This window comes from Neoarius graeffei, chromosome 11, assembly GCF_027579695.1.
Source record: "Neoarius graeffei isolate fNeoGra1 chromosome 11, fNeoGra1.pri, whole genome shotgun sequence".
In the NCBI taxonomy this organism is placed as follows: Eukaryota; Metazoa; Chordata; class Actinopteri; order Siluriformes; family Ariidae; genus Neoarius; species Neoarius graeffei.
Window position 1 is genome coordinate 9,743,882 of NC_083579.1, and position 13,965 is coordinate 9,757,846.

Here is a 13,965-nt window from a genome sequence, read left to right on the forward strand (position 1 = left end):
TGTTTGGTGCAAAAACAACACTGCGCATCACCAAAAGAACCCCATAGCCACGGTGAAGCATGGTGGTGGCAGCATCATGTTTTGGGGTTGTTTTTCTTCAGCTGGAACAGGGGCTTTAGTCAAGGTGGAGGGAATTATAAACAGTTCTAAATACCAGTCAGTTTTGGCCCAAAACCTTCAGGTGTCTCCTAGAAAGCTGAAGATGGAGAGGAATTTCATCTTTCAGCATGACAACGACCCCAAAAAGTTTTGGAACGGCCCAGCCAGATCCCAGACCTAAATCCAATTGAAAATCTGTGGGGTGACCTGAAGAGGGCTGTGCACAAGACGCCCTCGCAATCTGACAGATTTGGAGCGCTTTTGCAAGGAAGAGTGAGCAAATATTGCCAAGTCTAGATGTGGCAGGTTGATAGACTCCGACCCAAAAAGACTGAATGCTGTAATTAAATCAAAAGGTGCTTCAACAAAGTATTAGTTTAAGGGTGTGCACACTTATTCAACGTCTTTTATTTTTTATGTTCCCCCCCCCCCCAGCAGATTTGTTTGTTTTTCAATTGAATTGTACAGGCTATAGGTCATATTAAAGGTGGGGAAAGTTTTGAAATTATTTATCGTGGCCTCTTTTTTTTTTTAACATCAGAAAAACCGATCATTTTAATGGGCTGTGTACACGTTTTATATTCATTGTATATCAAATACAGTGGTGCTTGAAAGTTTGTGAACCCTTTAGAATTTTCTATATTTCTGCATAAATATGACCTAAAACATCATCGGATTTTCACACAAGTCCTAAAAGTAGAGAAAGAGAACCCAGTTAAACAAATGAGACAGAAATATTATACTTGCTCATTTATTTATTGAAGAAAATGATCCAATATTACATATCTGTGAGTGGCAAAAGTATGTGAACCTTTGCTTTCAGTATCTGGTGTGACCCCCTTGTGCAGCGATAACTGCAATGTTTAAATGTTTGCAGTAACTGTTGATCATTCCTGCACACTGGCTTGGAGGAATTTTAGCCCATTCCTCCATACAGAACAGCTTCAACTCTGGGATGTTGGTGGGTTTCCTCACATGGACTACTCACTTCAGGTCCTTCCACAACATTTTGATTGGATTAAGGTCAGGACTTTGACTTGGCCATTTCAAAACATTAACTTTATTCTTCTTTAACCATTCTTTGGTAGAACGACTTGTGTGCTTAGGGCCGTTGTCTTGCTGCATGGCCCACCTTCTCTTGAGATTCAGTTCATGGACAGATGTCCTGACATTTTCCTTTAGAATTCGCTGGTATAATTCAGAATTCATTGTTCCATCAATGATGGCAAGCCGTCCTGGCCCAGATGCAGCAAAACAGGCCCAAACCATGATACTACCTCCACCATGTTTCACAGATGGGATAAGGTTCTTATGCTGGAATGCAGTGTTTTCCTTTCTCCAAACATAACGCTTCTCATTTAAACCAAAAAGTTCTATTTTGGTCTCATCCGTCCACAAAACATTTGTCCAATAGCCTTCTGGCTTGTCCACATGATCTTTAGCAGACTGTAGACAAGCAGCAATGTTCTTTTTGGAGAGCAGTGGCTTTCTCCTTGCAACCCTGCCATGCACACCATTGTTGTTCAGTGTTTTCCTGATGGTGGACTCATGAACATTAACATTAGCCAATGTGAGAGAGGCCTTCAGTTGCTTAGAAGTTACCCTGGGGTCCTTTGTGACCTCGCCGACTATTACACGCCTTGCTCTTGGAGTGATCTTTGTTGGTCGGCCACTCCTGGGGAGGGTAACAATGGTCTTGAGTTTCCTCCATTTGTACACAGTCTGTCTGTCTGTGGATTGGTGGAGTCCAAACTCTTTAGAGATGGTTTTGTAATGTTTTCCAGCCTGATGAGCATCAGCAACACTTTTTTTGAGGTCCTCAGAAATCTCCTTTGTTCGTGCCATGATACACTTCCACAAACATGTGTTGTGAAGATCAGACTTTGATAGATCCTTGTTCTTTAAATAAAACAGGGTGCCCACTCACACCTGATTGTCATCCCATTGATTGAAAACACCTGACTCTAATTTCACCTTCAAATTAACTGCTAATCCTAGAGGTTCACATACTTTTGCCACTCACAGATATGTAATATTGGATCATTTTCCTCAATAAATAAATGACCAAGTATAATATTTTTGTCTCATTTGTTTAACTGGGTTCTCTTTATCTACCTTTAGGACTTGTGTGAAAATCCGATGATGTTTTAGGTCATATTTATGCAGAAATATAGAAAATTCTAAAGGGTTCATAAACTTTCAAGCACCACTGTATATCGGAATATCTCTGATACCGGTATACCACGAAAAAAGCTAGCCATTATTATTGTCCATACACATTCTTCTCAGGTGTTCAATGCATCTTTGTCTTTCAAAATTCTCTCAAAATCTCCCGTATTTAATGAAGCGGCCATGTTTGTTTACAAATTGTCACAGTCGCTCGCTAGCGTGGAAGTTTTATGTCTCCAAAGTGTGACGTCATGTTGTTTTGACAACCGTGCAATATCGTAAACCATATTCAACGCTCATTTTCCTTTGGGTAGAGTGACGTCATACATGTAGGATAAGCGATATGCTAACAATATTGCATGCTATCAAACCAAATGAATGAAACCTGCTAGAAGGGAATAGACGACATTTTTATTTCATTGAAAAAGCATCCTGTATGGATAATAATTCCTGATATTTCACTCCGATGATGTCACTCCCAGCGTTTTCCCGCTGACTAGACGCGTGTTGTCAAAATGGCGAACCGGTTCAAAATTAAAATTTTTGATTAACTTGTGTATTTTTTGTGTGTGGATGTGTCCATATAATATAAAGAACATTACATGGTGGTGCGAAGATATGAAGTTTATCTTCACGTGTTGAAAAATATATACATTCACATCTTCGTGCGACCGTGTAATATCCTCTCTCTCTCTCTCTCTCTCTCTCTCTCTCCCTCTCATATAATATATACATAGTGCTGTGCAAAAGTCGTAGGGTAGTATCTCACTGGGCTGCGACAGCCCGCGACTAGTTAGAGACACAACAATTGCGATAAAATATGCGAATTAGCAACAATTTTCACTTGGAATCACACTGAATTGATATTCGCATATTTTACCGCAATTGTTGTGTCTCCAACTAGTCGCAGGCTGTCGCAGCCCAGCTTTCCCTCGGCAGGCAGGGAAGTAGAGGAAGCCTCACGGAAACTGACTTGAGAAGGGTTCGCGACGGCTTTGCGACACTGGCGATGCACTTGCGGCTATTTTGAGAGAAATTTTGTCGCGCGAATTTTTTGAACATGTTCAAAACTTCAGCGACGAAGGAGCGACACTTTGTGACTCGTGCGAGGAAATTGAGAAGCCCCGCGAATGTTTCAAGACGCTTTTGAAACTCTCTCGCGAATGACGTTCGCAATTTGTCGCAAGCTGTCGCAGCCCAGTGAGATACTGGCTTTAGGCGCATGTAAAGAAATGCTGTTGACCAAAAATGGCTTAAAAAAAATAATCAAATTAAATGTTTCAACATTAAAAAAGGGGCGGCACGGTGGTGTAGTGGTTAGCGCTGTCGCCTCACAGCAAGAAGGTCCGGGTTCGGGCCCCGTGGCCGGCGAGGGCCTTTCTGTGTGGAGTTTGCATGTTCTCCCCGTGTCCGCGTGGGTTTCCTCCGGGTGCTCCGGTTTCCCCCACAGTCCAAAGACATGCAGGTTAGGTTAACTGGTGACTCTAAATTGACCGTAGGTGTGAATGTGAGTGTGAATGGTTGTCTGTGTCTATGTGTCAGCCCTGTGATGACCTGGCGACTTGTCCAGGGTGTACCCCGCCTTTCGCCCGTAGTCAGCTGGGATAGGCTCCAGCTTGCCTGCGACCCTGCAGAACAGGATAAAGCGGCTAGAGATAATGAGATGAGAACATTAAAAAAAATACTATAAACAGTAAGCCATAATAAATGAAACAAAGTCAATATTTGGTGTGAGACGACTCTTTGCTTTAAAAAAAAAAAAATGGTAGTCTCAGGTCCAGTGAGTGCAGTTTTATGTGGAAATGAGCTGTAGGTTTTACTGAGCATCTTACAGAACCAGCCACAGTTCTTCTGGACACTTTGACCGTCACACTCGCTTCTTCATTTGGTACCAAAAATTTTCCAGTAGCCGTCATTATGTTTTCTTTTTTCATCTGAAAAGTGCTCTCTTATGGAACATGCTGCTCAGATACGAACTTTTTTTTTCCTGCCACATTTCATTTTGTGCTGGAAATTGAACGAACGTTTGGAACTCTAAAATGTTTCTGTACTGACTCGAGTCAGAAAACAGAAATCTATAAGAAAGTCTGTAGGTGAAAAAAAAAAAAAGGGTGCCGAAGACTTTTGCACAGTACTGTATACGTACACTGTATATTTCACGGTTATCTTGCATTATGTTAACTGTTTAACTATTCCAATTTTCTTCGTCATGGCACACCGTGCACAGCTGTAACTCAGATATTCACACGTACATGCAGAAGAGGAAGAGCAGCACGCCGGGAGAGTTAGCAGCCGTAGCCAGGGTTCTCCAGGACCTGATGTAGTAGCCGAGAAGAGCGAACAGAGCGATGCCTGTTGCAAAGGTCATGCTGGTTATCGTGCCTGTAAAACACACACGTGCAAACCTTATCTGCAATCTGTCGTGTTAAAACCTGTAACTGAAATTGGATTAACCGGACATTCAATATTCAAAATCATTTTACAGACTACTGTATATTCATTTTTTTTTCCTTCCTGCTTCAATATCATGTGCCATTTTGTCGAGTTTTATATATATATATATATATATATATATATATATATATATATATATATAAAATCCAATTTCAGTTCAGAACACTACAAATCAAGGATAAAGTCCAAGGGGGAGGGGGGTGAATACTTATACAAGGCACTGGATTATGGCTCACTAGTACTACACGGTGCTCTACGGCATCCTGAAGCTAAGTGCTCATATTCACTGAACACGACACATCACGTAACGTCAGCTGAATGTTAACCTGACTGTCGCGATGTGAGATTTTGTTTCACCTCCAGATGGCGCTACCTGTCAGAGCCCAGTAGGCTTTACCCACGTACTCCTGTGTGAGGATGAAGCAGACGAGCCCCATCCCTCCGTTCATCATCCCTACCATCAGCCTCGACAGAGCGAAGAGCTCGTAACTGGGGGCCAGGGCGCTGCTGTAGGCGAAGAGGATTTCGAGGAATAGACCTGAGACAGAGAGACAGAGAGAGAGAGAGAGAGAGAGAGAGAAATCAGAACATGAAATCATACACCAGGCATCTGAAGGCCAAATTCTATCAGTTATATAAGAGTAGTTATATCCAGTGTTTATTCTCTCCACATTCACTGAATATGAGCAAAGCTGCGCTCTGATTGGCTACTCTACTACTAGGATATCAGCTCATATACCATGAGTAGAGAAAAACAAAATGGCGGAGCGTTTTGCTGAACCAACCGAGGATGAAATAAAAACTCCTTGAAAACAAAACCCCAAAAATTATCCAGCATTTAAAAGAAACAGAAGTAGCTAAAAGATTTGTTCCCACCCCCCAATATCGCCTGTTCTACACTCCAGCCCAGTTGGTGGCAGTAATGCACCTTTAAGTTGGTTTGCCAACCGCCAAGATACCCGAAAGAAGAAGAAACCCCCCCCAAAAAAGGCAACAAAACATGGAATAAAACGTATCTGACGGTAAGAACATATCTTAGCAGGTCTCTCATCAAAAGTTAATTAGTGGACGAGTTTCTTGCCTTCTAAATTACATTACGTTAATGGCATTTAGCAAACGCTGTTATCCAGAGCGACATACAACACACCCAGAGCAGCCGGGGGAGCACTTAGGGGTTAGGTGCCTTGCTCAAGGGTATGTGAGCCATTCCTGCTAGGCCAGGGAATTGAACCGCTGACCTTTTGGTCCCAAAGCTGCTTCTCTAACCATAAGGCCACGGCTTAACGTAGTTACGATCAAACAGTAAATTGTAAATAATAACAGGATAGTAAATAGCCCTATTCCACAACTGCAGTAATCCGTATTATTCTATCCACATTCACGGGATAGGAACAAGCGTGTGCTCTGATTGGCTACTCTACTACTAGGCTATCGGCTCATATACCGTGAGTAGAGGAAAAACAAAATGGCGGAGCGTGTTGCTGAACCAACCGAGGACGAAATAAAAACTCTACTCGAAAACAAAACCCCAAAAATACAAAAAAAAAAAAAGCGATAAAACGTGGAATGAAAATATTTGATGGTAAGAACGTATCTTTTTTTATTTTTCAAGAATCATCATTGCATTTTTCACACATTGCTCCTGTCATTTCATCGGTTTGTTTACATTCTAAGCGGAAATTATTTTGTCGGACGTTTTGCATGAAGTTTTTATTTGTCGAATTTGCAAAAAAAAAAAAAACACTAAAAATGCTCCGTTACTCAAAATCCAGTGAATGTAGAGAGAATAAAACAGTTATTCCACTCACTCAATCTCGTCGTGCACGGCTTATAGCCGACTCGGTGTTACGTGCCTCGTCGGCGATCAGCTCATGTACGACTCGGTTTCATGGAATAACTGTTAGATATACAACAAATGTAGTGCATATCTCATGAAGCATTCTGAATATTGGTTTACAACCCCGATTCCAAAAAAGTTGGGACAAAGTACAAATTGTAAATAAAAATGGAATGCAATGATGTGGAAGTTTCAAAATTCCATATTTTATTCAGAATACAACATAGACGACATATCAAATGTTTAAACTGAGAAAATGTATCATTTAAAGAGAAAAATTAGGTGATTTTAAAATTCATGACAACAACACATCTCAAAAAAGTTGAGACAAGGCCATGTTTCCCACTGTGAGACATCCCCTTTTCTCTTTACAACAGTCTGTAAACGTCTGGGGACTGAGGAGACAAGTTGCTCAAGTTTAGGGATAGGAATGTTAACCCATTCTTGTCCAATGTAGGATTCTAGTTGCTCAACTGTCTTAGGTCTTTTTTGTCGTATCTTCCGTTTTATGATGCGCCAAATGTTTTCTATGGGTGAAAGATCTGGACTGCAGGCTGGCCAGTTCAGTACCCGGACCCTTCTTCTACGCAGCCATGATGCTGTAATTGATGCAGTATGTGGTTTGGCATTGTCATGTTGGAAAATGCGAGGTCTTCCCTGAAAGAGACGTCGTCTGGATGGGAGCATATGTTGCTCTAGAACCTGGATATACCTTTCAGCATTGATGGTGTCTTTCCAGATGTGTAAGCTGCCCATGCCACACGCACTAATGCAACCCCATACCATCAGAGATGCAGGCTTCTGAACTGAGCGCTGATGATAACTTGGGTCGTCCTTCTCCTCTTTAGTCCGAATGACACGGCGTCCCTGATTCCCATAAAGAACTTCAAATTTTGATTCGTCTGACCACAGAACAGTTTTCCACTTTGCCACAGTCCATTTTAAATGAGCCTTGGCCCAGAGAAGACGTCTGCGCTTCTGGATCATGTTTAGATACGGCTTCTTCTTTGAACTATAGAGTTTTAGCTGGCAACGGCAGATGGCACGGTGAATTGTGTTCACAGATAATGTTCTCTGGAAATATTCCTGAGCCCATTTTGTGATTTCCAATACAGAAGCATGCCTGTATGTGATGCAGTGCCGTCTAAGGGCCCGAAGATCACGGGCACCCAGTATGGTTTTCCGGCCTTGACCCTTACGCACAGAGATTCTTCCAGATTCTCTGAATCTTTTGATGATATTATGCACTGTAGATGATGATATGTTCAAACTCTTTGCTATTTTACACTGTCGAACTCCTTTCTGATATTGCTCCACTATTTGTCGGCGCAGAATTAGGGGGATTGGTGATCCTCTTCCCATCTTTACTTCTGAGAGCCGCTGCCACTCCAAGACGCTCTTTTTATACCCAGTCATGTTAATGACCTATTGCCAATTGACCTAATGAGTTGCAACAGGGGTTAAATTGGGCCGGGGCTGTCCGGGGCTGAGCCCCGGCACATAAGCTCGGAGCGGATGGCATATGATCACGCACACATCAAAAGCAACAAACCCTTTTCACGATTTTCAGTTCTGAATAATTAAATATCGTTTTATTAATCAATAAACCCATGACTTTTATGAGATAGATCATAGTTTTCCTGATAACAAGACGACCTGTCAAAGCTATTTAGAACAGAACTTGCGATCAGAGATTCTGGTTTCTGGAACACTGCGTGGGTTGCCAATTCCGCTTTTTATAAGCGACTTTGGGGTTTCTTTTTTTGTGAGCTCGCTTTAAAAAAAAATCAGAAGTCGTGGTTTGCGGGTTTTTGGGCTTGTGTTTCAGCGTTGTGACTTGTTTATAATTTTCTCCGTACACCGTCTCCCCTTTTACCTGCATATCAGAATTTTTTCTGGAAGTGATAGTGCGCTACAAAATAGTCACATACTTCTACTGCTGTTACAACCAGGGCCGTAACTACCATTGAGGACACCGAGGTCATGTCCTCGGCATTTTTTTCCCACGGTATTTTTTTTTCACTCAGAAATGTGAAATTAATATATGATGAAAATCGTTCTGACTTTGATCGGTGGAAAATTCTAAATTCAGCTTGCATCCCCCTGTTCTCATTTGTTTGTCTAAAAATAAAGTCCACATAATCATTTTTAAACGAAGCTGAAATATCCGACATTGGAAATATTTCATATTAGGCAGCCTCGCGATAGTCAGCTAAGCACCACGGGATATACAAGAGCTGAGAAGTGTTCTCATCAAGGTCCGACTCCGCAGCCAGGCAGTTTGTCAATTAGTCGTGGAATCTGAAAATTGAAATAAGATGAAGTCTACTACACTAAAACAACCAAACTCAGCTCTGGAAAGTCAACAAGTGAGAGAAAAAGAAAGAGGGAAGAAGGGGAGTTAATTTTGCCAGTCCGGAATGCTTATGATCATTAACAGTGCAATTTGAATTAGCATTTCAAGCAACAACAGTCGAAGCCACTTATAGATAGGATTTTCGTTTTCCAGGCGGCACAAACTCTTTTATTCTCTCTCGTCTCGATTTGATTTGGTGCGTTTCAGATCAGAAAAGGCTGGACAGTCGTGACCTGTTGTTTATGAAGTTATTGGGTACTGACGAGACTTGAGCTATTTTGCTAACTTACCAGACTATAGGCTAACGTGAACACAAGACACTATTGTTTTGATCATTGGTTGTATTTTCGAACGGAAATGAAAACGGGTAGCAAACTTATCGTGTTCACATTTTATTTACAACATGATGTACCACCTCTGGCTGCTTTCTGTCAATCATGAACAGCCCAGCCGCGTTCACAGCTCCTCCTCCGATCACCAATAATAATAATAGTAGTAATAATGATGATAATAATAGATGATAATAATAATAATAATAACAATGTTTTAAAATCAAATAGAGGACACTGAGGGTGAGGATCAGCGAGTTGAAGAGAGAGAGCCAGGAGAAGAAGAGAAGGGAAGAGCAGAGCCAGTAGAGGAAGAAAAGGGAAGAACTGAGTCATGAGAAGAAGAGATAACAGAATCAGGAGATAAAGATAGGGAAATGACACGTGAAGATCAAGAAACTCCAAGTACAAGTTTGTCCATCCATGATCCGGCAAGCTATAAAAACAAAAGTTCCTACACAGATGAGGAGAAAAAGAACATTCTTCAGGGTAGATGGAGTAGGGACCAGTATAAATACCCCCAGCGTCAATTTGGGAAAAGGCTTCTGAGATATAGTGCTGAGTGGGGAAAAAAAAAAAAAAAACACCCCTGGCTACGGTACTCTCCATCTGAGGATGCTGCATATTGTTGTGATCGTGCAGTTTTGAAATTGTTAAAATAAACATGTTCACCTACATGTTCATCTCCTTGTTGGGCTTGTGATTTTGACTCACTTCCAAAATGTATGAAAAGTCACCATATTAGGACTTTTTTTTGGCAAATAAGATGTATCGCAATGTTTGACCTCGGTATTTGAAAAATCCTGGTTACGGCCCTGGTTACAACTACTAATAATAATATTAACAATACAGTGAACATAATCATTATCATATTTTTTATTATTAAAAACAAAATATCAAATAATACTGAAGAGGGGAAAAAATAATACTGATCTAAATATGTTGTGTTTTTATTTTTAGACAGTATGTGTTTTGCAAACACATACTGTCTAAAAATAAAAACACAACATATTTAGATCAGTATTATTTTTTCCCCTCTTCAGTATTATTTGATATTTTTGCTGCATTCAAATGATGGTGCTTCTATTTTGCTGCTATAATATGCTCATCTTATGTATGTTCTAGACAATACAAAAGGCACCACATGCCAAATAAATAATTGAATACATAATAATAACAATAATAATAAATGCTTCCAATGTTATAGTGTTGTTTGTATTTGGTTGCATTCACTGCATGAATATATTTGACTGACAATTTGACTGACAGTGTTTTGGCATATTTAACATTTATCCTCCAAAATCAATCAACTGTTTTGGTTTAAGATTGTGCAAGCCTTCAAATTTTCTCACTGAACATTTCTCCTTCACATTTTTCACCTGTAGGCATGTGACAAGATTTAACATGATATTGCTCAACCTACCTCTGTAAAGTCAGCTAACAACTTATTAAAATGCACCAGAATTCAGCAAATAACATGTATGATAATAAAAAACTTCTGGGGGAGGACCCCCAGACCCCCCACTAATCATTTCCTTCAAACCAATGTACAACAACCTGTACAATCTGTTACATTGGCCAACCAATCTACATTCAAACTGCCATAATGTGTAGGGGGGCACTACAAGACACACACAGGCCTACAACACACAGATAAGGTGTATATCTCTGTGCAATATGATATGGTTATCAAATTAGAGGGTTATTTTCCAAAAAGTATATTGGGGCAGGGCGGCGGGGGCAGGGGCGGGTACGAGGCAGAGCCCCCCCACATAACCAATCCCAATTTAACCCCCGAGTTGCAATTTGGTCCTCCAGCTGTTCCTTTTTTGTACCTTTAACTTTTCCAGTCTCTTATTGCCCCTGTCCCAACTTTTTTGAGATGTGTTGCTGTCATGAAATTTCAAATGAGCCAATATTTGGCATGAAATTTCAAAATGTCTCACTTTCGACATTTGATATGTTGTCTATGTTCTACTGTGAATACAATATCAGTTTTTGAGATTTGTAAATTATTGCATTCCGTTTTTATTTACAATTTGTACTTTGTCCCAACTTTTTTGGAATCGGGGTTGTACATTTTTGGGAAAAAATGACTTCTGAAATCTGTTGTCACCTGAGGTTACTGGTTTGTTTATAGAAATTCATGAGGACTACATAATTAGTAGCCCCGATAAATAAAAACAGAATTGAAGCAGGGTGTACTTTCTTTTTTCCCCCATGACTGTATGTTAGGAAAACACTGTAGGAAGATAAATCAGTGACCAGGCAGTGTAAGGCAGCCTGACTCTTTTAAAAAATGATATCCAGAGCTGTTTCTAAAGACATGTCCTGATATCCATTGCTAAGCTTAAAACAGAGAAGCATCAGTACTGATGAGGAAGACGGGTTTCCTGCCGATTTTATCAGACAGCGGTCCGAACAGCACGTTCCCCACGAGCACGCCGACAAAAAACAGCGATCCTGCCAGGCCCACTTTGTACGCATCCTGTTTGACCAGGTACCACTGCAGAACACACCACACAAAACACACACTCAGCCAAATGATACATAAATCATATACAGTAATCATATACAAAAACAAAAAGTTGCTCATTATAATCATGACCGAAGCTTCAATCACAGCTCATACGGTACCACAGTCCTGCTAACGTCTCAATTCTGACTGGTCCAAAGGTGATGATTCATTTTCTTTTGCATAAATACACAGGCAATGATAGAAAATCCCGTGCGCTGATTGGTCCGGAAATTCAGACTATTTCTCGATAATCGCCTCGAGCAACTCGGGAAAATGGCGGCCAGTTGCTTCGTCACCGTAAGTGAGGAAGAATTACAATTGATGAAAGAAAATGCTGTTCCTAAAAGCACTAAAGATGCTACGAAGTTCAGTGGGAAGGTGGAATCGTGATTCATTTTATCAATTTCGAAACAAAGTATTTTATGTGAGTCGGTGTAGATAAGTGACAAGTCCGCGCTCGCCGTTATTACATTGCTTCTGAAGATTTATTTCAATTTTTTATAAGATTTTTTTTTTAAATCAATCACCTGTGTATTTGTACTTCATCTCCAGCGAAAAATTGTTAAATAACAGCAGCTCCGATAGTGGTGCAAGTGCGTGTTTCTATTAATGCATTTGTTTCTATAGTAACAAAGTACAAACGATTTTGTAAAATATGTGGAATTGTTGAAAAGGTTGAACTTTTGGAAGGAGTTGCCAGTGCAAGCGCTTTCTAAAGGTGATGACGCACAGGGCAACTTTTTGGGCAATGTTGTCGGCAACGGGTAACCAGGTGAGACGCACCTAATTAGGACAACAGACAATTGGCAACAACCAATCAGATAAGAGCAACTCAAAAAAAAAAAATCATGAGCTGCCCATCACTTTTAACTTGACGCGAGAGCTAACGTTATTCCTACATAGCTAGCGATAACTTTCAGCTAACTGTGTTAGCAAAATCCACTGCTAGTTTGCTAAATCCCATTCAATCTCTATGGAGCAGTGGTTAGCAAACAGCAAACATCAATGTCTTAACTACAACCTGAGCATGTAAAAATAAACGTCTGTTGGTTTTCTAAGCATTTGATGAGGTTATGCAAACGAAGTTTTGGGCACAATACACTAGACAAGAAAAACGGCTTAACAGCTTCCGACTCCGCTGCCTCAGGCGCATTCAAAACATCTCTTGGCAGGACAGACTGACCAACACGGAGGTCCTCGAACATGCTGGCATTCCAAGCATCCATACACTGTTGATCCAAAGGCGTCTCAGGTGGCTAGGACATGTGCACCATATGGACTCAGGACACATTCCCAAGGATATCCTGTACAGGGAATTGCGCGAAGGGACTCGTCCTGCTGGAAGACCTCACCTCTGCTTCAAGGATGTGTGCAAAAGGGACCTGAAATTGGCGGGTATCGATCCTAACACCTGGGAGAACATCGTGGCCTTGCGGGAGTCTTGGCGGGCTTGTGTGAGAAACGGCTTGCAGAAAGCTGAAAAGGACAGGAACGAGCATCTTGAAGAGAAAAGAGCCGATCGTAATGCCTCGGTCACAACTGGCCGTACGTGCTCCTACGGCCGGTCTACGTGCAAAAAACGCAAGAAACGCACAGAGGGTACGCGTGTGACGTGCTGATTTTCGAGCCGTAGACTGGCCGCAGACCGGCTGCAGATGTTCTTTGTCATGTCAAACAAATTCTATGGGCGCTTACGTTTTTTTCAGGTTGCAAGACAAACTTACAACCAACGTGCGTCTTTCTCCACGAACAAAAAAACCGCAGCGATTTGGGAAACGCCAAAAATCGCACGGCCAAAAAATTGTATGTCCGGTTGTGACCTAGGCTTAAAGCGCGAGCAACATCCTCAAGAGCTCCATCTGAATTTGTTTGTGCCAGATGCGCAAGAGACTGCAAGAGTGCCTATTCAGCCACTCTAGAAAGTGCAACAGCACCTAATGCTACGCCATCGTCCTCCAAGACGAATGGAGGTAAATTCACCATTTTGGGTTTACGTATAACAACTTAGCGGCACAAAACGATACAAGTCTTCCCTCTTTTTCTTCGCTCCACTGCTGGAGACGCCGCCATCTTTGGTGAAAATTTCAGAAGCTCTCAGGTGGTCATGCGATTCGCTGCAAGCACTCTGATTGGACGATTTTAAAAAGTTGCCCGAATCCTTCAGATAGAAATTATGCTGCCCGATCTCAATGGGAAAGTGAAA

At 41.2% G+C, this 13,965-nt stretch overlaps 1 protein-coding gene across 4 annotated transcripts in view; it reads right to left on the reverse strand.

Annotated features, from left to right (window-relative positions):
- slc22a15 (solute carrier family 22 member 15) overlaps window positions 1-13,965 on the reverse strand; it is a 67,088-nt gene that overhangs the window by 20,995 nt on the left and 32,128 nt on the right. For 3 of the 4 annotated variants that reach the window (XR_009655612.1, XM_060933387.1, XM_060933386.1), the window contains exons 3-5: window positions 11,618-11,750; window positions 5,096-5,260; window positions 4,521-4,650 (exon numbers count right to left, since the gene is read on the reverse strand). Coding sequence is in view for 3 of the 4 variants with exons in the window: in XM_060933387.1 (XP_060789370.1) it covers window positions 4,521-4,650; window positions 5,096-5,260; window positions 11,618-11,750 (428 nt within the window). In the remaining variant the exon portion in view is untranslated. The remainder of the gene's footprint in view (window positions 1-4,520; window positions 4,651-5,095; window positions 5,261-11,617; window positions 11,751-13,965) is intronic. The other variant, XM_060933388.1, reaches the window with a different exon arrangement.